The 26,966-nt window shown below is 36.1% G+C and overlaps 1 protein-coding gene across 2 annotated transcripts; it reads right to left on the reverse strand.

Annotated features, from left to right (window-relative positions):
• Nucleotides 1-10,508: 10,508 nt before the first annotated feature.
• Nucleotides 10,509-26,784, reverse strand: LOC106073267 (uncharacterized). 2 transcript variants are annotated; one of them, XM_056009309.1, is made up of 6 exons: nucleotides 26,607-26,784; nucleotides 25,424-25,586; nucleotides 22,957-23,127; nucleotides 19,216-19,374; nucleotides 12,646-12,816; nucleotides 10,509-10,724 (listed from the first exon to the last, which is right to left on the reverse strand). In XM_056009309.1, exons 3-6 carry the CDS (start codon nucleotides 23,003-23,005, stop codon nucleotides 10,600-10,602), a joined length of 504 nt encoding a protein of 167 aa, XP_055865284.1. In that variant the 5' UTR covers nucleotides 23,006-23,127; nucleotides 25,424-25,586; nucleotides 26,607-26,784; the 3' UTR covers nucleotides 10,509-10,599. The 2 variants fall into 2 exon arrangements, with proteins under 2 accessions (XP_055865284.1, XP_055865283.1); XM_056009308.1 differs by lacking the exon at nucleotides 25,424-25,586.
• Nucleotides 26,785-26,966: the final 182 nt, after the last annotated feature.

The following is a 26,966-nucleotide window of genomic DNA, read 5'->3' on the forward strand; positions in this document are numbered from 1 at the left end:
CCTATATTCCCACTTCCAGATACCAATGTAATAACTTAAGGGAGGCAACTCAATGAGATATAGATGTTTATTTACATGGAGACATGACAATTACGTAGGACATCTGCCTTGAGCACAGCCTCATCATCTCGTGGGCGGAAAAATCGTTCTCTCTCTTCTAATGTCAACATTCTTCCTAGTCTAGTCACTAGTAGTGCGCACCTTCTGCACTATCTTGGATGGCGGTTTTAATGGCAAGGTTGAAACAATACCAAAAGAATATAATTAACTACAAATATATGATTAATTAATTCGCTATTTTGTTTATTGGTTCTGCTGTTGTCAGGTAAAAGAAATTTCAGCTTTATCCGAGATTGGGTGTCGGAGAAATAACGTTTACAAACTTTTGACCACACTGACAGAGTGAGTTGCCATAGGCTTTGTGCAACATAATCTTAGATTTTTTAGAGGTAGTTTAAAGCTGTAAAGTTTATATAGGAAAAAAAAAAAGCCGCTATGCGATTCTCTATACCAGAACTTCATGATAGTCTTCCCGCGAAAGCTTGTTGTCAACAATGACTGCCTGATATTTGTATGAGTTCACTTGTTGTATCGGTATATTGAGTATATATGAAGTTCATGTATCAGTTGATTGTTGATTCTGAAATCTATAGATTCTTAGTTTTTGTGACATTCAGTTCTAAATAGTTCTCAGTGCACCAGTTTATAAAGTGTTTTATTGAACTCCGATATTGAGTTTCGTTTTCTGTAATAAGACCGACTAAGGCATTAGCGAATTTAATGAATTCAACTGAGTCATAGAGGCGTCTTATATCATTAGTATACAAGAGTGTACAATACCGGATAATGTACACAACCTTATAATTGAGTTAACGATTTGGTGTTATTGACTTTATCAACTTGAGGGCATTGGGTTTTAGAACCCATGCTTAAAAGTAGGGGCTGATATTAAAATTACTTAGTTTGTTGATCATTCAAAGAGTATGTACGGTACTGAAAGCCAAGAAGAAATCTACAAAGAAAACTCGTAAATACTATTTGGGTGAATGGAGATACTTATAAAGGTGGTCCAAAAGCAATAGGAAGGCAACCTCAGCGCCCCTAGCTGTTTTATATGCAAGTCTAGGCTTTTGTTGACTTTTGTTACAATTTATTTAATTCATTTTTCAATACAATTTATTATTATAGGTGTTAGTGCTACTGGGCAGAAATCATTTAAACTATGTTTTTTTTTGGTTTCTTTGGGTACTGGTACTATTTCTGAAGTTTCCCAGATGTGTGAATTAGGCAAGTTTGTAGGGAGTAGCTAAAGATGTTAGAGAATAGTTTTATTCTACAAATTGCTTGATAAGCTTGCCGCTTATTTAATCGGATCCAAAAGCTTTTTTATTATAGCTTTTATGTAGCTTTTTTATAGCTTTTATATAGCGCTATTTTCATGCTAATAGCATGCTTAGAGCGCTTTTGGTCCAATCTCGTTTGTGGACCAGTGGTTTTCCGTGCTGCCATTAGGCGCTCAGTAAACGCAACTCTGCCCGAGGTAGATGTCGAACCTCGAGCCCTTCTAAGTAGCCAAGCCAAGTTCAAGCGCACTTAGCCTCTCGACCACGCTTCCCACTTTTGTTACATTTAATCTCCTAAATTTATGATCACCTCATCTTCATTTACGAAACTGACGTAGGGTTATTGTTTTTCTTTTGTTAGATTGTTGAAAATGTCATTTTGTAGGTCAACAAAATTTGTTTATGTAGAAAAGAGAATGTTAATCATTTAGTTCTTACGAAGATATCTCATCATCCACTAAAAGTTGTTCTCGTTTTGAGGTGCACCCTTTTATTTTCCTTAATCCTTCCTTTGTGTTATTATTGATAAAGAAGTTCTAAAATTTTCTTTGTAGGTTTTTTTTTCCACTTAATTATTGCTTTATATGGTAGTTTTTACAAAGCTGTCTGTCCGCCTGTTATAAGTTTTGTAAAAGCTATTTCTTCCACACTCAATTTTGGATCAAGCTGAAAGTTTGCAAAATTATCTCTTTTACCCGACAATACAAGAATCAATTTAGAAAATTTACCAATTACTTGATTAAGTATTAGTAATCATTTTGTTTGGTATCTAGAACAAGGGGAAGAAATAGTTTTGACGGATCTGGTGGTTTAAGCTTAATTAGTCCCCTTGATCATTCTAGCACGCTCGAGTTCAATTGTAATAAAGAGAAAATTCAACATTTACATTAAAAAGGCCTTCACGGTAACATTTGCGAGGAAATGTCCTTCTTTTCTCCCTCTTTTAAAACTGGTCCAGATAAGTGTTAGAATCATAGCGTTTTTGAGAAAGCTAAAAGCATAAAACTGCGCTAAACGAAAACAATATTTCAAATTATTTCTAATTTAAAAAAATGTATTGTTGTAGGTTTAGATCTATTACAAAATTAATAACATGATTGACCTTGTTAAAACTTGATATATGCAAGTTCATGACCTTTGTCATTGTGAGTTTTGCGTCTTTTGTTGTGAACAAGTAGTTCCTGCCCAAGATGGGGGTCCAGTGGTGAATGGATAAAAATGTTCTCTCCAACAACGACTTTAATTGCCTTGATTCATCAATACAAACTTAACAGACCCAAACTAATTAATACAATTACATTTCTGATAATCTTTTTTTTTTTTTTAAGTATTTTTCATGTTTTTTTTTTTTGTTTTTTTTTTTTTCAATCTAGAAGCAATTGCAAAATATATTGCATCGAACAGTAAACTGCATAAGGTATATGATTCTACAAGGACTCTACATGGACGTTAAAACTGTATACATGAATACATGAATACATTATTGTCTGTTGAGCACGTATGATTGTAATGGGCTTGATCCAAAGATATTGCTGGCGTTCACAAAGACGTAACGTAAGGTTCTACAGTATTAACGAAATACAAAACAAAAACAAGGCTGATATTAATTGTAATTGCATCAGATCAGCGATGCCCAAAGTACGGCCCGCGGGCCAGAACCGGCCCGCAATGTGGTTCCATCCTGCCCACCGAAACGTCGGCATAAGGAGTAGAAAATCCTCCCCCCTTAAAAATAGTTGTAAATGTATCTTTACCTTCGTTAGGGCCCCTCACTTTTTCTGTGATGGATTGATACCATGACCTTTAACGAGTGTGCGATTATGAGTTTGTGAAATGGAACTCTGAATGTAGAATCTACCAGGAAAAGTGAATGGATCTTTTTGTGGAACATGATAATAAGCCAACATATTTGTTTTCTAAAGAAAGTCTGACTGTTTCAAACAAAAAACAACATATACAGCGGCATTATAAAACAAATATGAAGGCCTTCTTGGTTTGAGCCGCGTCTTGGTTAAACTACGCCTAGAGATTGGAGGACCGATGAGAATATTTACAGAAAAGAGACAAGAAAATAAGTTGGTGGTAAAGGTAGCTACAATGTTGCTCATATTTTAAGTAGAGAAATGAAACCATTTTAAGACGCTTAAAAAATGATAGACTTTAACTATCCCATTAATTAATGTAATTACTAGATCCAATAGTTTCAAATAGTTTCAGATGAATTTTGATTTCATTTTTCGTACCTTTTTGTTGATGTGGCCCGCGACACGCGTTTCGAAAGTTAAAATGGCCCGCAGGTCGAATAAGGTTGAGCATGACTGCATCAGATAATTTCGATCTGTCATTTTGGTTAAGTGTATCAGGCTGTAGATAATAAACCTATGCGATTAGAAATATTTTTACCAATAGTTTTAGTTTAGATTTCGGCTTTCTGAATGCGTTATGATCCTATCACTTGTCTCGACCAGTTGGAAAAGGGGGAGGGAAGAAACGGATATATCAGTGGATGTTTACATGAACTTTTTTTACATGCATAAGGGGAATAATTCAACATATATCACCAAATCTGTCCAATACGATTTCTTTCTCTTGTTCAAGATACATAACAGAATAATAAATTATCAGTTGTAAATGAACTAATTGGCTAAATTTTTAACATTTATTTCTGTGTTGCCAGGTAAAAGACATAATTGTGCAAAAATTTAGCTTACTTCGAGATGACATATTCTAATAATACTACACACAAATCACTTCAAAAACTTCAAAATGTTATAGGAAGACTCAATATAACATAGTAATTACTATAACCAATGTAAACATCAATAGATGTGAATTATGAGTGCGTCTGGTGTGAATGTACACTTTGGTTTTTTATAGTTATAATGTTTTTTGTTTGGTCTAATGCACAAATTGTAAGACAATTTTCCATATGGACTATTATTATTATGTTAGAAATGAACGAGTAGTCTCTCTCTGGCGCTGCCAGGGTCGAGTTTCGCTAAAGAGAAACAAAATTCATCGTAGTCCCTTTAACAGTTTCCACTGAGGAATTTTCTGGTGATGTGGCAGGTCTGCAGCAGTACCGCCCTCTGACAGGCAACGAAGGTGTTCCTAGGAATGTTAAGGGCCTTGAAGGTGTCTGTGAAATCAGTTGTTATTATCCCCTCGGTTGATATAACAATGGGGTATATTGTTATTTTGGACAATTTCCATAGACGCTTAATCTCCAAGCCTAGGTTCCCATATTTTCTTTGTTTTTCTATCTCAGTTTTTCTAAAATTATGAGACAGTGGTACGGCGATATCGATAATGGTAGCGGTTTTTTCTTTTTTATCGATGAACAGCAGATCCGGGCGATTGAAATCTACCGTTTTGTCGGTCAGAATAGGCCTATCCCAGTACAGCAGATGTTCAGTAGACTCGAGAACCTCTTGCGGAGAGTATTTATAATAAGGGGGAGTGTCCTTACCGATCAATTTGTACGTCAAAGCCAGGTGTTGGTGTATTAACTTTGCAACTTGGTTATGGCGACCCAGGTATGCTGATTCTGATAGGGCTGGACATCCTGCCATAATGTGTACAATCGACTCATCGACCCACATTTCCACATTTTCGGCATTTGTAGACAACATTGAGTTTCAGGATATGCTTCTCGTAATTTTTTGTCCTGATTACTCTGTCCTGTATTGCTGTAACAAAGCCTTCTGTTTCAGGGTAGAGATGACCTGCTTTGAGCCTTGTTAAGAAAGCAGCCTTGTCGATGTTGTCCCCATGTAATGAGGCCGGAAATTTTCCGTGGAGTTTTTTCTTCTTCTTCTTATTATTATTATTACAAGTAAATTTCAGCACACTTAGAACCCTATAACCCTATAACCCATATAACATATAATTTAATGTATTATTTCCTAACGTCGTTTCTTTCATACATCTACAATATGAAGTAGAATGTTTGGCGTATGTATGTATGTATGTATGCATGTATGTATGTATGTATGTATGTATGTATGTATGTATGTATGTATGTATGTATGTATGTATGTATGAATGTATGTCCCCGTATAGAAATAAAAACCGCTTGACCAATCTTGATAAAACTTGGCAGAAATGTTCCTTGAATACCAACTTAGACCGTAGTGTATGTATTGTGGCCCTAAAACAAACTTAAGACCCTCAAAAAAAAGATGAACTCTATTACAGCTATAGTGTTTTATGGATCTATGCCATGTTTACAATGTTGACATGAGAAAAGATCGAAAGGATTTAGATCTAGATCTAATTTTAAGAACTACAATTTGCACTTATAGTGTTGTTGTTTTTTGACACATGAAAATACAAAATATAGTTTATTGATTTCATTATTTAATAAAATTAACCTTCAAATTTGTGTTTCAAAAGCATTTTTACATTAATTCGTTATTTATATCTGCGAATTTAGATATCCCGATGCACATTCTTTCATTAGACATTACCAAATGGTTACACATTAACACATCTCACTACTGAGTCTATTCCTAGGTCTAAAACTTATTGAACTCTAAGATGATAAAACTTCTTTTCGCAAAGATAGTTGTATGCTTTAACACATGAATATAATAATTATAGTCCATTCGTTTCATATTTTAATCTAATGAACATTCAAATTTGTTTTTCTAAAGCATTTTTAGCGGCCCCCGAAAGGGGAAAAGACGCTATTAGTTTTGTGCGAAATGTCTATCCGTCTGTCCGTCTGTCCGTCCGTCCCGTTTAGATCTCGTAAACTAGAAGAGATATTGAAAATCCGACTTCACAATATTTTAGACCATTCAAAGTTCTGATGCAACGGCTACTTTTTTTTTTCCTGAAAGCGAAAATTCTAATTTTTAATTCTAATTTTTAAAATCAATTATGCAAGCAGTTTTTTATAAGAAAAAGCTAGTTAGTATGCATTATATGTTAGACCTAATTTAAGACGAATAGTAATCTTATAAACATCATTTTCTTGAGGATTCGAAAATGAGCGCACATTCTAGTAAAGAAATAAACTTATTTAGTTCGAGCCGAGGGTCCTGGGTTCGAATCCCGGTGAAGACTGGGATTTTCAACTTCTGAGTCTACCCAGCTCTAATGGGTACCTGACATTAGTTGGGGAAAAGCAAAGGCGGTTGGTCGTTGTGCTGGCTACATGACACCCTCGTTAACCGTAGGCCATAAAAACAGATGAACTTTACATCATCTGCCCTATAGACCACAAACTAGTTAGGCCAGGTTCACATCTAACTTTACATTCACTTTCACGTATCCTTTGATCTGCGGGACGGTTGGGGCACTACACAAGATCTGTTAACCTTCTTTCTCCATTCTTATCTCTCATTTGTCTTTGATATAATTTCATTCGGATGTTCTTTCTGAAAATATTGAAGCCTACCTGGTTGGACCACTGGTCGTGCGGTTTGCGCGCTGGACTGTCGTTTGGATTTATCGTCGATCGAAGGTTCAAACCCTGCCTGCTCCCATCCCCCGTCGTCCTGCGGGAGGTTTGGACTAGGAAGTAAACTATCTTCAACTCTGAAGGATTATCCGAATTATGTAAAACATTATTCTTCGGGGGCCGATTTGAGTTTGTGTCACGCATGCGCAGAGCAAAGCCTTCACGCAGCACAGAATGAACTCTATAAAAGCCAATTTTTAACTATAGATTAGTCTAGATCTAGATCTATGTCTATCTCAAGATCTACTTTATATTATAACACATGAACATACAAAATAAAGTCTATTCATTTCAAATTTTAATCAAATATATGTAGGTCTACAAGCAAATGTTTAAATTTGAAAAAATGGATTTAAGTAGATTAGCTATTTTTATTTGATGCCTTCATTCATACTATTTTTACATTTACACATTCGCTTTATTTATTACATTATTATTTCGTTTAGATGTTTTAAAACACTCTCAGTGACTATATCCACAGTAATACGCAAATAAAGACCCGCGGGTCGCGGGTAAAATATGTTTAGTAAATTCATAAAATTCTTGTGAAAATCTCTCTCTCTCTCTCTCTCTCTGAATATGTATATATATCGTCAGAAATCCTCATTATATTGATTTCCCCGACATCCATTTTTTAAATTTCTTAAATAATGAAAAAAATTACCTTTAGTAAAATGATAGCGTATTACTAATTATAAATTAATGTATTTTTCAATTACGTGCGTCAATATTCACAATAGAAATAATAATTGAGATTCTACAATAGTTTAACGCTGCATTTCACCACGCCATTTGAAGGAAAGTTATTTTAACTTTTACAAATATTAAAGCTTCACCAATTAAATCGCTTGAAAAGATTCTGGTTTAGTTGGTTGTAACCTCTATCTTCGAATGACATTTACAGAAAAAATTGTTACCTACTCATGAAAAATTTCAAACGACAAGTTGTTGTTTTTTTTTAATCTATTTTTCTGATGGTCTTAGGCGACCCCTGAAAAATCGTTATTCGCCCCCCCCCCCCAGCGAGTCGCTAAACAGAGGTTGAGAACCCTTCGGCTATGGGCTCTAGCCTAGCTCTCTCCCACAGATTGACAGTAGTTATCTTTTCTGGTCAACTTGTTCCTAATATACGGCGTATGCATCTGTTAACACATTTCTGGAGCTTTTCCATATTTGTTTTAGTGACTCTTAATGTCTCTGAACCGTAGCCTATAGAAGGACCGACTTAACGTTGGTGTTATGGATTAGTATTTTGTGACAGATTGCTTTAAGGGTGGAAAAGGCAAACCTAGCTTTATTGATCCGAATTAGTTTATCATCATCAGCTCAGCCGTCTTTACCAACTCTACTTCCCAGATAAGTGAAGTGGTCCGTATCAAGGATGTTCTCTCCCTGTAGCAGGATTGGGTTCCCTTGTCTGTTTTTAATCCTCATAACTTCTGTTTTCTTTTTGTTGATTAGAAGTTAAGTCTTTTTCGCTATTTCTGAGAGTCGGGTCAGCAGGGGCGGACTGTCTATATGGGCATTAAGCCCGGTGTGACGGTACCCTAAATGGGCCGATAGGGCCACCTAAAGGGTCTCAGGAATGCCACTATAGAACGTATTAAACATTTAATAATAATATTATTCTCTTGTAAAAAAAAATGCCATGTTAGCGCCGTGTTTAAAAAAAATCTTTACTGACTCTGTAGTATAATGCTACTTTTATTCTAACCAATTCTCCGAAATAATGTAATAGTCTACATCCGTAAACAGTGCTACTAGTAGCATTCATCTTTTTAGGGCTCACACTTTTAGCGATTAAAAAGCAACATAAGACCTACTATATTTCTAAACAGATACATAGTTCATTGTATGCATACGATCAGTTATCGATACATTATCAACAGAATGACTTTGAGGAAAGCTAACCTAGAAATGGATGTCCATCATTTGATATCCAATTTATAGGCTGGACTTTATAGAAATGCCCGTGCCGATTTTAACACCCTGCTGGTCAGTTTGGTTTCAGCATTTAGCTGTGTATGGGAGAGGAGGCAGATGACGTTGGCGAAATCCAGGTCCTCTAAATGTTGTGTTAGTGTCCATTGTATGCCGCTTTTATTGTCTAAGACTGTCTCATGACCCAATCAATCACCAGCTAAAGTATCAAGGGCGAAAGCATACATTCCTGTCTGTCTTACTCCTGTTTTTACTTGAAATGGGTTGGTCAGCATACCACTGTGTATTATTTTGGAATGACAAGTCATCGTATAACTGTTTAATGATATTGGTGAATTTTGTTGAAATTCTGTAGTGGCTCATCAGTCTCCAGATTACGTCTCTGTCAATACTGTCGAAAGCTTTCTCAAAATCAACAAAGGTCATGTACAGAGGAGATTGCCACAAGATAGATTGTTGTATGATAATGCGAAGTGTATCAATGTGGTCTGTGCATGATTTTTTCCTTACGGAATCCAGCCTGTTCTGGTCTTAGTCTTTTGTCAAGGGCATCTTTTAGGCGTTCCAGTATTATAGTATGGCAGACCTTATTGAGGGTTGGCAGTAACATGATTCCTCGCAAGTTTATGCATTGAGTAAGGTCATCATTTTTTGGGTAACTTGATTAGATAACCCAGTTTTTTATTTTTATTTTAGGGAATATTCTTGTTCCCAAATCTTGCATAGCAATGGATGTAGCATTTCATATGATTTTATTGTGTCTGCTTTAGATGCCTCCACTAATATACCATCTGGGCCTGGTGCCTTTCCGGTTTTTCATCCTTGATGGCCTTGATGATCTCCCCTTTAGTAGGAAGACCTGAGTTAACCTCCATTTCTTCTGTTGCTGGAGTATGCCCGGAATAGATTCAGGAGGATGTCGGTTCAAAATTTCCTGGAAGTGTTCGGCCCATCTATCCTTCTGTCCAACATCGCTGGTGATGATTTTTACTTGTTTGTCTTTCACTGGCTTGTTGGTGTTTGTATTTCTTCCTGCTAAGGTTCTTGTTATGTCATACAACCTTTTCATGTCTCTTTGTTCTGCTGCCTTTTCTGCATCGACTGTCATTTCATGAAGGAAGCGATTTTTTGTCTTAAATTCTAAACATGATTAATATCTAGGCCAGAGCGGACTGGGTGTCGAAATCGGCCCTAGCATTTCTATTCAATCAGGCCCATAAATTGCATATAATATGATGGGCATCCAATTACAGGCATGCATGTCCTCAAAATCGGTATGTGAAGTTTGAGTATCGATAACTGTACACATGCATACAATAAGTTCTATATTTTTATCAGAAATGTAGGCTTTATGTTGCTTTTTAATCGCTAAGTGTATAGGCCTTAAAAGGATGAAGCCTACTAGTAACACTGCCTATGGGTGTAGGCTATTACATTATTTCGGAAAGTGTGTTAGATCCAATTAGTTTTTCAGTGTAGAGAGATTTCTTTTCAACACGATGCCGCTTTTATAAGAGAATATTATAAAACCTTTGACAATTTAATACATAGTGGCATCCATGCGGCCCTTTCGGTGGCCTACCGGCCCATTTAGGTATCGGCCCACCGTGCATTTGCCCAAATGCCCATATAGCCAGTCCGCCACTGTCTAGGCCCCTAGAGTAATGCACTGACTCACCGAATGAGGCAGACAGCACAAACACAAGAATGACATTTTACTACGCAATTCCATATAAGACTAGAAGAAACAAAAGAAATGAAAGAATGCTTTTAATTATTCAAATTATTGGAACAATTGTATATTTTGTTTATTTGATCCAAAATGTTAAAACCACTCTAAAAAAACGATTATTTTATCTCACAGACATAGGGAATTACTAGTGTGCAGACATTAGGAAGAATCCTGAAATCAAATTCTTCTAAAGCTATTAAGACACAACACAATGTTTGCTCATCTTTGTCAAATACCGGTGCTGCAAAAACAAAACAATAGGAACTAAATTATACTACAGCTCATTTTTTTGAAAAAAGTTATTTAACAATAAAAATAATAAAAATACCTTTTTGGAAAAGACACTACCTCCGTTAGGCCTATACAATTTATAGAGCGATTGTTTTCTCTCTTGACACTAATGAACGTAAGAATTAAAGACAAAAAAACAGTTTACCTCACCCTTTCATCCCCCCTTTCTTTCAAGAAAAAATCGTAGTTAAGCAGATGTATAGATCTACTATCTAATATTCCAATGATAGGTCTTTAGTTCTAAGACTTAAAAGACGATGCGCAAAAATTTTCCTATCGAATCAATAAAGCCTTACATTCAGAATTTGTCCTTTTTTTTAAAAACCGCTGTTGGCTTTTGATATAGGCCTAGACCCAGTTCTAGCCAAATTTAAAGTCCTTCTTTTTTTACTTTGAAAAATAAAGCAGTCAAACTAGAGTTTTCCCTGTGTGGTAAACGAGCTAGTAATTCTTTTCATCAAATGTTACATTTCTAGGAAAATCGTTAGAACCGTTTTGGGTATCCGTGACCAGGTTCCAGGTTCCTTCAAGGAGTTGTGACTTTATTGTACACAGGAAATGGGTTTTTAGCCTTTGAAAATCACAGAGAAAGTGAAAGAGAGATAAGATAAGATAAGATAATTTTATTTTACTGATCCAATCAAATGGAAATTCAGTGTGACTACAATTGACAAACAGAGGATGGAATGGGTTGCCTGGATCAGCCAGGAAAACCAACGACTTAGCAGAGTTGAAGAAATTGTTAAACATGCATGACTGTATTGACTACATGAAATGCGTAGGAGGTAATCTTCTTTTTTGATGTAACGTCTATAATATATAAGATATAATATATAAGATAGGATAAAAGGAGTATAATTTAAGGAAGACAAACAATGAATTAAAAGAGAGTAAAAGAAAGGCCTGAGAAGAAGATACATATATAGAGAGGATAATAAACAGAAAGAGAGGAGAAAAAAGGAAGGAGATGAATATAGAGGGGGAAAAAAGGAAAGAAAAGAAAAAAAAAGCAGCGAGGCAGAGAAAAGGGAAAGAGGAAGAGATAGGGAAGAAGCGAGGCAGAGAGAGGGAAAAAGCGAGGAAGAGATAGGGAAGAAGCGAGGCAGAGAGAGGGAAAAAGCGAGGCAGAGAGAGGAAAAAGCGAGGCACAGAGAGGGAAAAAGCGAGGAAGAGATAGGGAAGAAGCGAGGCAGAGAGAGGGAAAAAGCGAGGCAGAGAGAGGAAAAAGCGAGGCACAGAGAGGGAAAAAGCGAGGAAGAGATAGGGAAGAAGCGAGGCAGAGAGGGAAAAAGCGAGGAAGAGATAGGGAAGAAGCGAGGCAGAGAGAGGGAAAAAGCGAGGCAGAGAGAGGAAAAAGCGAGGCAGAGAGGGAAAAAGCGAGGCACAGAGAGGGAAAAAGCGAGACAGAGAGAGGGAAGAAGAGAAGCAGAGAGCGGGAAAAGTAGTGAGTAAAAGATAGACAAATAGTGAAGCAGAGAGAGGAAAGTTGTCAGGCATAGAAAGGGAGATAATGAGGCATCTGTGTGTCATAGGGCCTACAAATGGAAGTTGTAAGACAGAATGAGGTAGAAAGTACGTGATATAGAGAAAGAGAAAGAGAGAGAGAGATAGATAGAGAGAGAGAGAGAAAGGAAGAAAGAAGATGTCGGGAACAGAGGAAGACAGAAAGACATAGAGTGCGAGCAAAAGTAGAACCAATGAAGCACAATGTAGTCAGCTTAAAAATATTTTCAAAAAGAAGAACCAAAAAAAAACCCAACAAATCAAATAGAAAGATACAAATTATAAAAAAGAAAGAGAGAGAAACAGGCAGGTTGAAAGTAAACGTGAAAGTGAAGCGGAGACAAACGAACGTAAATTGCTTTCCTTACGATTAAAAAGATAATCGTTATCTTGTATGACACTCATATCATCATGCCAGACAAAAGTGCCTTTCTTTTCCCTCTCGTCACAGCCTACATAGGATGCAAAGTTTTTAGCATTCAACGCTATAAGCATGTGTTCCTCTTTCGTTCTTAGTGTGACCAGAAAACCACCTTTACCTGCATAACAAAATGAATTCTGTTAGAAGGAATTTTTTTTTAATTTTCAATTGTTGACTGTGTTGATCACAAATATTCTAACATAACAATCTTCACAATTTTTTTTTTTCAGACATTAAATAACTTCAAATTAATGATTTCTTTTTTTACAAAGCTTATATCAACTAACATTGTCTGTTTGATAACAAATGTGTACACCGTTATTTCTCCGACAGTCAATCTCGGATCAAGCTGAGATTTTGCACAATTATCTGTTTTACCAGACAATATTTAATTGGATGGCTGCCTGGTCGTGCGGTTTGCGCGCTGGACTGTCGTTCGGATTTATCGATGGTCGAGGGTTCAAATCCTGCCCGCTCCTATCCCCCGTCGTCCTGCGAGAGGTTTGGACTAGGAAGTAAACTATCTTCAACTCTGAAGGAACATCTGAAACATGTAAAACATTTTAAAAACAAGACAAGAATCAATTTTTAAAAATTAATCAATTAGTTTATTAGTAAATTAATTATTTTGGAATCTCGAGCATTGGAAAGACATTTTACTTTATGAAGTGTTGGTAGTAGGGGTGCACCGAATAGTACTTTTTGATATTCGGCATGAGCCGGATATTACCGAATAGTAAAATATGGTATTCGGCCGAAGCCGGAACGGATATCTACATTTCTTATAAATAGCTTGTGTTGGTGAAAATTTTGCAAAACAACATTATTATTATAGCTTTTATATAGCGCTACCTTCATGCTTATAGCATGCTCAGAGCGCATTGGTCCAATCCAATTCGTGGACCAGTGGGGGGGGGGGTATCTAGGCATTGGTTTTCCGTGCTGCCTATAGGCGCTCAGTAAGCACAACTCTGCCCGAGTCGGGTGTCGAACCTACTTCTAGGTAGCCAAGCCAAGCCAAGCGCACTTAGCCTCTCGACCACGCTTCCCACAATACATACCTGTTTTCGTACTATTATTTTTTCCTTCTATATACCATATTGTTTTAAACTCTGTCAATGACTGATGAATTAAAGCCTAACAGTATTTATAAACAGATAGGCCTAATTAACCAATGTGTGTAGCTTGAGTGTGTGAGTATGTACGAGGCCACCAACAGTAAAGGGTGCGTGTTGGAGGGTCAGTGTAAAATATGTTAGTGTATATTTTATTAGTTACTAATGTAAATCTTTCAAAAGTAAAGTGCAATCTGGCTTGTATTGTGGGTGGATTTATGTGTTCCTAAATTTCAGACCAACATCTTGTCATTAGGCTTGTAATAAAAAATCTAAGGTTATCTTCTTGTCCTGGCTTCAAGGGCTTAATACTGATAGTAGCTGTCAGTTAATAGTTGGAATCTGAACCGTTGTACGTCAATATTTATTGTTTTAAATTATTGTTTAAAATTAATTAATTTTCGGTAAACGATATTTAATTAACAGCGGGAACATCAGTTATACCTATTTATAGCTTGAACATTTAATGGTGCCGGGGCATAGATTTAATTATTGATATCTATGTTTAGATTTACATTTGCATAGCTCTAATAGCATTAGGAAAACCAACTAACTGTAGAAGGAAAATCTCATCCACACCCTCTCTACTAAAAAACAAAACAATGAGACAGTATGTTCGACTGATTTTAACAGCCTGGTCAGATGGACGTAGTAGATATAGTCATTGTGTAGTGCGTATAGCTGATGGTGTTGACCATCACACGTTTTGTAAGTTTTGTAATATAAATATCCATCAGTTCTTTAAAGTTTGTGTATCTTTCTCCATTGTTTGTTTTGTTGCGTGCCTGCTCCCAATATATCTCTAATGGCCCAGTGAGTGTCAAACTCAAAATAATTATCTTCTAGACACCAAACTAGCCATTCATACACGTCATACTCGAGAGCCGTCACAGTTGGTATAAGCTGAATTAATCACCTTTATAGGTCGTCGCTCCTAATTGAAACAAAGAGTTTAAATATATACCTATGCAATCTTCTCTAGTTATAAACACCTCACTAGCATAGTGTTTAGCACGTCGGACAGAGGAGGCGAGAACTACGGGTTCGAATTCAGGTTGTTCCCCATTTTTTCGTAAATGCTTATAAAAAATAATTACTGTAAAATCCACTTTAATATCCCTTTCTTTCTCCCCACTTTTTATTCCAACTGGTCAACAAATGAGTATTTCTCTGAAATACTCATTTACGCCTGAGCTCTCTGAAAGCAGGGCAAGAAGAGCCGTATCATCAGCGAATTTTGTGAAGGAGCAAAAAGGACTATCGGATTGAAAATCATTGGTGTACAAAATGAACCACAATGGCGATGTCACAGCCCCCTGGGGCGCCCCTGTGTTAACAATGCGTTTATTTGATATAGCATTGTTTACCCTAACCCTCTGAGATCTCTGGGTCAAAAATTGCCAACTGTACAGCTCTCTGAAAGCAGGACAAGAAGAGCCGTATCAACAGCAAATTTTGTGAAGGAGCAAAAAGGACTATCGGATTGAAAATCATTGGTGTACAAAATGAACCACAATGGCGATGTCACAGCCCCCTGGGGCGCCCCTGTGTTAACAATGCGTTTATTTGATATAGCATTGTTTACCCTAACCCCGGGGTCGGCAACCTGCAACCAGCCACATGCGGCTCTTTGGATGTGAAGCTTCGGCTCTTTCGTTCCATACGTAAATATTATTTATTTCATCGAATTTTTTTTTCTCAAAAAGTTCTGAATCGTTTAACGAGGATTAAGCACTGATTCTATCTTCAGCCAAAGCTTGAAGAATTGGACAAGTTCACGTACCTTGGCAGCATCATAACAAATGATGGAGATGCTTACCATGATGTAGCGTGCCGAATAGGAAAGGCAGGGAGCATTTTCCAAAGGCTGCAGCCTATTTGGACTAGCCAAGCCATTGGACTCGAGACAAAAATACACCTTCTCAACACAATCGTCATTCCAACTGCTACATATGCATGTGAGACGTGGAAGTCATCTGTCAAAATTAAGAAAAGACTAAATGTGGCTCAACAGAGATGGCTGAGACGGATTTTGGGAGTCAGTTACACAGACCGGATCTCAAACAAGGAAATCCTTTGCCGAACTGGGAGTCGAACACTTAGTGAGGTTGTGACTGAGCGTCGCATGAGGTTTGCGGGACATGTTCTACGTCAAAATGAATTACGCACACCAAGAGTTGCGATAACATGGAAGCCAAAACGAGGAAAGCGCAAACAGGGACGTCCTCGTATTACCTGGCGACACACCTTCATGGAGGACCTCAGAACAGTGGACACCAGATGGGAAGAGGCTTCAGACATTGCCAGTGACAGATCATTATGGAGACAGCTTGCCGCCCAATGCGCCGAACGGCGCGGGAGGACCTAAGTCTAAGTCTATCTTCAGCCACTTGTACTCGCTTTTCACCACACCCCTTCCCCATTACACGCGTCGTCACTGTAATCAGTCCGTCGGAAGCTCTTGAATGACGCAGTCGTCTGATGCTTCTATGTACGCTTTAATTCGCTTTTGGCTGTGAAGTATAGTTTATTGTTTCAGGTAAATGAGTTAGAAGCGAATTATCTTCTCAAAGTTAGAAGCAATCTATAAGTAATGCTGATCTGGGTTGGATACCAGTACGTACCACTAGAAATTGCACAAAAAAGGCAAACCATTTACATATGGTATGTCAAAGATTGCTTTATACGTGCATCTGGAAAATATTTTCATGATTTCGAAAAAAAAAACTTCAACAAAATCAAAGCTAAAACAGTATAAGATAGAATAGCTAAAATGTCTTTAAATGTAACATATTTGCAGGTGGAAGATATTCAATATTCTTCTGTCTTGTCACTTGCTATAGTTGAATTGGCAACATAAAAGACAGGATAAGTTGACGCTTTTGTCATGTATGTCTTCCCAAGTTCCAAAAGAAGAACTTGGATTGCTACCGCTCTGGAGATAAACTAGAGGGGATGATAGAGCGTATGCCGAGCAAAAATACCTTGAAGACATTAAAATCGTTTAAATAACAACTGATTGAGCCAGACAGGAAAAAATAAAGGAGCAATTACGATTCTTCGAAGCAAAATAAATTGCGAAATTCTTACGTTTCACTGAATAATACACCAAGAAGCGCTTTTTGACCAAACGATTCAGGCCGAAATAGTTGAGTTTGGTAATCAAGATTGTTAATAGCATCTTGTCAAAAGCACTTAACCATCGTCAGTTTAAAGAATTCTTAAGCGAAATGGAAACTCCATATTACGATCTCCTTCACAATAAAGTGTGAGATGGCTTTCCAAAGGTGTTAAAACGTTTTGGTTTGTGCTTGAATGAATTAAATACATTCCTCAATAAAACAAGATATTTATCACCCTGAATTAGAGAACAGCAAAAGGTTGCAAAAATGTTAACTTTACATAACAGCGAAATTAAATGAGCTGAATGTTAAACCACAAAGAAATGGAAACCCAGCCGATGTTTGGGTAGAAGATTTGGCTTCTTTTAAAAAAAAATATTATTGCAGAAAGGCGGTAAGTTACTTTTTTATTAAATGTCTAAAGAAATATCGCGATAAGATCAGTGCAACTGTTGACACGAATTACTTCAGCACAGTTAGAAAAAAAAATAATTCAAAGATGTTGACAGTTTTATATGACAGTTATAAAGAATTACAAACTAACACAATCATTTTAGCATTACTAGTAAATCAACATATATAGTAACGAAATCCACATTGATCCATTTGAAATTGATAATTGATTTCTAGAAATGCCATTGAGTGAAAGTAAAACTTTGTGGAGTTGAAAATTTAAAGAGTTGAAAAGCAAGTTGGAAGAGTTGAAAGTCCAGAAATGCATGTACGTAACGCAACAAGTGGACATCTTTAAAAAAATGCCTCGAGTTGATTCGGCGCAAGGAATAATCTTCCAGTCTGCAACATTGAGGTGAAGATGTTGGCATTTCGAGTGCTTTATTCTGATCTACATATTCGTCCAAGCAAGCTTTCTCTTGCATGATATTATTAAAAGTAAGAAGTCAACAAACAAATGAAAATTAAGAGTCGTGTTTGAAACTAAAAACAACAAGTTATGAGCCAAATGTATACAAAATTTCTAAAACCAAAGCCATCGCTCCCATTGAATTTGTTTGCTTAATTGCTTGTTATTGAAGTACAAGTTAGTGTTGCTAATAAATGTTTAACTGCTTTATTTGCTACCAACATAAACAAAGCAATTATCTAATAATGCCATATATATATATATATATATATTATCTACTTTTGCTGTGAAAACACTACTTATACCTATATATGAATAAATAAATATTTTGTCTAATGAAAAGATTCTTTTTTTTTTTTCATTAAAAAAAATAGTAATGTGAGTACTACGTATGGTTGGAAAGAAAAAAAAAAACGTTGTGGCTCTTTATAATGTAAAAAAGTTTGTAAATTGTAATTTTTGGCTCTTCCGACTCAAAAGGTTGACGACCCCTGCCCTAACCCTCTGAGATCTCTGGGTCAAAAATTGCCAACTGTACAGCTCTCTGAAAGCAGGACAAGAAGAGCCGTATCAACAGCAAATTTTGTGAAGGAGCAAAAAGGACTATCGGATTGAAAATCATTGGTGTACAAAATGAACCACAATGGCGATGTCACAGCCCCCTGGGGCGCCCCTGTGTTAACAATGCGTTTATTTGATATAGCATTGTTTACCCTAACCCTCTGAGATCTCTGGGTCAAAAATTGCCAACTGTACAGTATTTGTGATGTATTTGAAATTAAACTGTTACAGATTACTTTGGAGCCCTGAGTCGTGAGGTTCTTTAAGTTCGTTGTGTCGTGTGGTGCAGTATGCAGAGAGTCTGGATAGTAAAGAACGTAACAATATCGCTATGTCCTGTCAGCTAAATGTAAACACATATGAAATCGCTTTCCATTGCATGCAGTCGTTTCGGAAATTGAATATGTATGTAAATGATTTTACGTATTAATATATATATATATATATATATATATATATATATATATATATATATATAACATATCAACACATTTATTATATAGGCCTAGGTACAAAAGTATATCTTTAAGACCTTGCTATCCCCGGGCAGAAGATGTAAAATTCAAATGCTACCTTCTTGGCTAAGTGGTAGAGCGATTGACCTTATTGTAGGTGAAAGAAATCGATGTGCTGAACACACCATCGTTAACCGTTGGTCGTAAAGAAAAAGAGAATTAGCATATAGACTTGACTAAACTTGAATGGATAGCTTCGTTGTGTCTTGGAAAAAGTACTCAGTTTAAAGTAACACAATAAGATAATCCTCTGTAGGAAACGCTTATGTGATTGGGGAAAATATATTAACAGATATGACCAATACTTATATGCAACGTATGAATGTATGAATGTATAAAAACCTTTACAATCTATTTCAGCGTTTTCAAACGATTTGTTTGTTTTACTCCAGTAAATACACTTTTTAACATTTAGTTCTTTCAGCAATTCGAAACCTGGTGTTCTTTTACATTTTGCTTCCAACACTGAGATCTTTCTTTTGGTTGACTGACCAGTCAAATCTGAAAGAGAAATATTGACATCCTATCGATAACTGGTTGGTTGATGATAAATAGTAATTATTGTTCAGACAGATATATATATTTCTGGAAGTGGTAATGGATATAAGGCATCCTCTACCTATAAAATGGTTCGAAATGGCATGCGTCTCAAATAGTCTCTGACAATCAGTCCAACTTCTGGCCTTCACTTGTGGCTCAGATATTAAGTCCGGCTTTAGCCGCATTGACAGACATTAAAATGTGTGGGTTGCACACCATGCGCAGCGTAAACACACTGTGATATGACAGGCTAAATGAGGCTCTAATTTATGTATGTGGACATTTGTAACAAAATAATTAACAAGCTTATTTAGCCAATGAATTCACTCCTAAACTGATAGATTTAGAATGTTTAATGAAAGTAGATTATTTTACCTAATTTAAACAAATGAATCTAATTTATATCCTGGTTTATGTCTAAGATTGACCAATTACATATATTTAATTATTTAATCAAATTAACCTTCAAATTTGTGTTTCAAAAGCGTTTTACATAAATTCGTTCCCTAATGTGTTGACATTATCCGTCTTCACGTACATATAAATAGCCTTTAATGATATCGCGCCTTTGTTACATTGGGCTCTACCAAAAGGTCACGCATGCGCATGACAGAACAGCTAGAGAGGGGATGTTAGACACTTAGTTTAGTTACGCACTATAGTAGACCTACAGTGAACTTACATTTTATAGTGACGATATAGACACTGGGCTAGAGATTAGTGCAGACTTTTAGATCAGTTATTGCTAGGCTCTCAAAGCGATAAAAGCGTTGTAGTGACTGACTCGACTGTGGCCCATTCTGTATTAAAGATTGTTATATATTCATCTGGAGGGAACTCGGTTATTGATCCTTAGATCCTGTTTGTGACCTTTTCATTTTTGTAACATAATGTTCATGTTAGGACTCGCATCTGTTATACACCTTACAAGGTACACACGCATCTAGAATTATCAAAGGTATTTAGTAATACTTCAAGTACATCTTATTACACATGCGTTACAGTGGCGTTCGATCACTGCTTTAGTAAAACGACACGTCGGCCGCTAAACCAAAGTCTTGACTGTGAACAAGTATGATGAAGATCACTGCTACGTGACTGCAGTAACAATTCATATGACTGGCGTTTAGGCGTGATCACCACTGTGCTAACGATGAACCTCAACGAAGGCGTCAGCAGCCGTTACCGTAGAAAGACCCTTAGATCTAGCGAGGTACAACTTACAAGGTTCGCACGCATCTATAATTATCAAAGGTATTTAGAATCATATACAACTTATTACACATGCATCCGTTACAGAGAAGAGGGGGGGGGGGAGAATTTTTTACATTAAATACTAAATACTAGTCGACCCACGGTGTAGCATACGCTATTTTGCAGGGCCGGCTTTATGGAATTGCAACCTATGCGACCGCACTTTCATAGAACCCACTCAAATTATAGGTGTAAATTATTAAATTAAAACCATTTTAAAGCCTATAACAGATTTCCCGCGGCCTCCTGATTTACGTGAAGCTCATAAAAATTTGAAATTGCAAAATTTATGAAAAAGTCCTGAAAATCTCCGTAAATTACTAAAATCTTTTGAAAACTCATACATATCGCCTGAAATATATAGACAAATATTGTCATTTTGGGGTGTCATTCAATATGGAAAACGCCAACCATACGCGCGATACTAAAAAAAACCCCGGCATTTTGCATACCCGTAATTGTGAAATCTGGTGAAAAAAGCTTCTCGCTTGAGGTCAACAATTATCGTGGATAGATTAAAACATTTGGTAATTCCTGCTATTGAACGTGTATCTATGTAGGAAATAGAATTTCTATGATATACTGTATGACTTCGATAGACACAAGGCTCGTAAAGTAATTCTGTACGTAGTAAAGAATTAATAAAATAAAAAGACGAATTTATTTTCTAATACAAACTCTTAATTTTCATTAATTATCCGTATCCCTACCCAAATTGGCCCCGCGAAATCCGTTTCGCATAGGTCACCACAACGGTTGAGTCCGGCCCTTCTATTTAGTAATGGGTGAATACAGAGTAGATTACTAGATCTAGATCTAGAAATAAAATCTTGATATAGAATCTACTATATCTAGAGTAGAACTCCTATGAATTTACACGTTTAATCTTCAAATTAATAAACATAGGACAATGTTATGAACATGAATAGTAGGCCTTTTGTTATTGGGTAAAGGTGTTTGTATCAAATTCATTTCTTAACGTGATACTACTGTTTACATAATAAATAAATCTGCACCTCTTATTTGTCAGAAGATAAGTTATTGCCTTAATAGTTAAAATTTTGTTCATATTATAAATATATTTATAAATATATCTAGATTTGGCTCTATTTTTTCTTATTTAGACTGTTGAGCGTTGGCCCCTATAATGAGGAAATGTCAAAACTGCGCGCTATAAAAGTAATAAATGGAAATATGTTTTATAATGATCCATTGACACTTTTACCATTGTGACCTTAGATGCATTTTTTATACCAATTCGCGAATCTATGAAAAAAGCTTGAGTTATTTATGAAGAAGTCCATGACCTTTTTAAAAAAAGCTACCTCCCCTGAAGTATTTCATTGAAAAAAAGGGGTAATTTTAAAAAAAAAAATCTGCTTGCATATATAATTTAAAAAATTTCATGGTTCACCGTCGGAAAAAAAAAGTAGCCGTTGAATCAGAACTTTGAATGATCTAAAATTCATGATGTACGATTTTATTTTCTCTTCTAGTTTCTGATATCTAAACGGTACGGACGGACAGATGGACGGACAGACAAGCCACACAAAACTAATAGCGTCTTTTCCCCTTTCGGGGGCCGCTAAAATGAATTTAGGTCGATTAGCTATTTTAATAGCTCCACTTAAATTATTTTTACATTCACGAATTCGCTTTACCTATAACATTATTATTTTGTTTGTTTCTAATACACTATATAATGGCTGTACCAGTGATACGCTAATTAAGACCGGTGAGTAATACATAACTAAAATATTATATATATATATATATATATATATATATATATATATATATATAGCTCCTTCGGTTTTGAGAGACAATACGCCCAGATGAGTCACTGGTTTTAGTTTCTCTTAACACGAGGCAGGTGTGACTGATCAAGCCAATTCTGGAGAGGCAAAGTTAGCTACAGTTCGTGCATGTGAATGCATCTGTTTTAGGGCTAGCTTAAATTCTTTTACTTTCTCTTGACTAAACTCGCTCCTTTTTTATTCTTTCCACAAGGGTTCGAACCAACACACACAAGCTGTCCAATCTTCAGCTATTTCCTCCCACCAACTTTCATTGATGCCTGTAGTTCTGATGTCTCGCTTGCAGACATCTGTTTAGGTTTAGTTTGGTGTTGAGCGGCCCTTGTGTCAATCTCCATCAGCAAGCTCAGCACAGAGGACGTCTTTAGGAATTCTTCCAGCTGCCATGCGGCTGACACACTAGATTCATAAACATAAAGCATGTTTCTATTTCTAGTTAAAGTAGTAAAGTATAAAAGAAAACAAAACTTACACACAGGCATTATAATAAAGAACATTAATACTATTTTGAACAGTATCATGATGGCCGCTGATCCAATGGTCTGTTAATGTAATGGTATATTGATCCAATGGTCTATTGATTCAATGGTCTATTGATCCAATGGTCTATTGATCCAATGGTATATTGACCCAGTGATTTATTCTAGGATGCAGAAACACAAATTAAAACAAAAACACTTGAAAAAATGCTGCATTTTTGAAAACTTTGTTGTAAACTATGTAAATACACATAATTCAAAAAGTAGGAAAATTAGATGTAATTTTAAATACTATTAGCTAATTATTATAAGTTCAACTCTCGATTTGAACCCATTTTAATTTAATTTGTGCTATTTAAAAGAGCTTGCATTTTCTTTTACATGTATAAAAAAGTTCCCCTTTCAGACCTTGTGGTCTATATGGCAGATAATGTGAAGATCATCTGTTTCTGTGGCCTACGGTTACCGAAGGTGTCATGTGGCCAGCACAATGACCAACCGCCTTTACTTTTCCCCAACTAATGTCAGTGACCCTAACCTGGATAGACTCACAGTCCTGTAAAGATCCCGAAATTTCAAATGTATACCGAAAAAAAACAGGTTTTCTGATAACAAACAAAAAAATTGTTGAGGTTCAATCCTAAAAGGCTTATAAACTAGTCATGGACAAAATAAATGATTCCGTCGGAATGTGAAAATAATTACGCAGAGAAAGTGTTAAGCATGTACACACTATCCTTTTTACGCGGGCAATCTCCACTGCTGGTTTCTCATCGTGGAGTCGAGATAGAAACATAACAACAAAGAAAAAAAGAAACAAGAATGTATTGGAGAGTAGGACAAAAATTTCGGTTAGGTGGCATAGAAAACCGAGTACACAGGATTTGACAAAGATAAAAATAAACAGGTTTCCAATAGACTGTTTTTTAAATATGACTTTTTTTTCTCTCAGTACAGCCTTCAAGGCAATGGCGGTACATAAGAGAAAATTAAGGTTTTCCTTTGCGGGTAATGGGACTTAAGCAGGATTTATGTATTTCATTTATCATATCTTATATGTTACAGACGTTATTTCAAAAAATATATTTACGTCCTTCGCGTCATGCATATAGTCATGTATATTAACCAATGACCTAAATTCTACCAAGTCACTGGTTTTCCTGGCTAGCTCAGGCAACCCATTCCATGCTCTAATAGCACTAGGGAAGAAGGAGTATTTGTACACATTTGTCCTAGCATATGGGACGAGGAATGTGCCTTTATTTTTGTGTCTTTCAGAGTATTTTATTAAATTTTGTTTTTGTATTTGAAGATTATGGTTCAGTGTTTTGTGTATAATTGCTACTTTACTTTTTGGGTCTTCTGTCCTGAAGGCTTTCTAAATTTACTGATTTTACTAAACGTGTTACTCTAGTCAAGTGTGAATATTCGTTTTTTATGAATCTCACTGCTCTATTTTGTGTCTGTTCTAGTTTCTTAATGCTTTCTTGAGTTTAGGGGTCCCAAACAGAGGATACTTATTCTATTATTGGCCTAACCAGGGTTAAATAACATTTTAGTTTCATGTTCTTATTTAATTTATATAAATTTCTTTCACTAAGCCTTAATGCTTTGTTTGAATTTTTGATAGTTTTATCAATATGGGGATTTCATAACCGTTTTTCATTTATTATAACATCTATGTATTTTGCGTGTTTAGTCTGTGTTACTGGTTACATTTTTATTATCAAAGCAAACCACCTTTGTTAACTTGGTGATTGCATATAATATATACTGTATTTTATTTGCTTCGTCGTGTTATGGATTTCATTATTAAATATAGATCTATAATACATAGGATGGCTGCCTGGTCGTGCGGTTTGCGCGCTGGACTGTCGTTCGGATTTATCGACGGTCGAGGGTTCCAACCCTGCCCGCTCCCACCCCCGTCGTCATGCGGGAGGTTTGGACTAGGAAGTAAACTCTGAAGGAACATCCGAAACATGTAAAACATTTTACAACATTTTTTTTTTACATTGGAATCAAAGGCAAAAGGAACACATTTGAAGTTGATGAAGTTTCAAAAATGCGTTATTCGATATAAAGGGGTAGAGGCGAAATGTAGAAAACGTAGTCTATTGGCGATCCCCTTCCATTTTCCATGAACTTCACATATAATAATAATAATATAATATAAATAACCTTAGTATGTATTAACTATTTAAAATATTTACAATACATTTTATTTTATTTGGCTCCTCTCTGCCTGTGGCGTCCCCCTGAGTTTGGCGCCCGGGAAGTCCTTCCCCCCCCCCCCCAATCCTACTACGCCTCTGTGTCGGGGGTTCTACCAAAAATATGGAAAACTTGGCAAGGGGTCTCGTAGACAAAAAAATATTTTGGGAACCACTGAAACAAACACAAAATAAAAAAAGAGGCTGTGGATGCCATTTTCGACCTATCTATATGGTGAGAGCTTACCACGCTATGCGCCAAGTTTCAAAAGGTCGTACACGTTTGTATTTTGAGTTATTTTAGTCTTAAGTTTTGAGCCACTCCAGACTTTAAAGGATGCCTTCCTTCTCGGTGCTTACTGGTCTAGGCGTCAATAGCTCGCTTTTACCCGCTCTCCTGTTGGAGATACCTATCATAATGTGCACATTTGATACATTTGTAAAATTACACATTAAAATGTGTTGGCAGCTTAACAAGTAACGTTTAATACAATGCTTTTATTAATAGGGAAATTTTGTCCCGTATTCCTCTCTAAAAGCTGATAGCTATGTAATCTTCAACTCTTGCATTCCGCGTGTTTCTAAGACTAAGACCGCTTTATTGATCGTTATGGAAATTTGTTGTTTTTAATGTAGAATTTAATAATATAAATATTTTCTATGACATTAATTAAGTAAAAAAACAAAACAATTTCACATAATGTCTTTAACTTATACTCAGGACTTATCTACCCAATTAGTATAATATCTCCTGTTGATTACTATGAATAATGAATAGTAGTGAAAATGGTGAAATTTTAAGAAAAAAAAAACTGTTTGAATAGTTGCAAAAAGCTTTCAAGTAATCGTTGCATCGGAACATAAAGAAAGATCTTCAATATCATGCTATCGGATAGTCAATATCTTTTAGAGTTTTTCTAATATAAACGGGACGAGTGAACAGACAATAAATAATGAGGGCCACAAAAAAATAGAAAAATTGTTACCCTGTCCCATGCACCATTCCAGCGAAAGTGTGGAACATCTAGGTTAAGCGTAAATATAACATCTACATATAAAAATCTAATGATGCATACTTAGATTACGTTTGCTTGAATTATTCGTGGACATCCATTAATTTATTAAACTCTTTTATTATTAGGGCCCACCGTATTTCAAAATAAAGAAAAAAATGTCTCGTCCTCTAGACAAATTCAAAAAAGAATTATGCTTTAAAAAACAATAACGGCCGAACTAAAGTTTCCCCAGTGTGGTGAATAGCTAGTAATTCTTTCCCCATTGATATATACCAACTGTCAAATTTCTTGAAAAATAATTAGAGCCGTATTCGAGATCCGTGTCATGGTTTCACCTAAGTGTTCGAGCCGATGGTTTTTCTAGATGAGTAAATGAATTGTAACAATATCAAAAGAGTAGATCTACTTGCCTACCTTTTTTTCCTTTGTGCCTTCTGTCTAGTGTTTTCAGGGCGCGCAATTTATTGTGAGCAGCAGTCACCAATAGATGGAAAATAAAATGTTTTATTACTTTAAGCTCTTGAGGTAAACGCGTAATTAGCTCGTGCACTAATGGTTTATCTCTAGTTCAGATTGGCTGAGGATGAACATAATGACAAAACAATCAATGCAACTAAACATCATAAACAAAGGCTAAAAGAGTAAATGTAAGGTCAGCTAAGTTCTGCTGTACACATCAAGTACAAAGTTAATTGAAGGCGGTTACCTAATGGAGTGAAGTTGACTCGGTGCCTAAAAAGATAAATCGATATTAAGATCTGACATGCGAAATGA

This window comes from Biomphalaria glabrata, chromosome 14 (assembly GCF_947242115.1).
Source record: "Biomphalaria glabrata chromosome 14, xgBioGlab47.1, whole genome shotgun sequence".
In the NCBI taxonomy this organism is placed as follows: domain Eukaryota; kingdom Metazoa; phylum Mollusca; class Gastropoda; family Planorbidae; genus Biomphalaria; species Biomphalaria glabrata.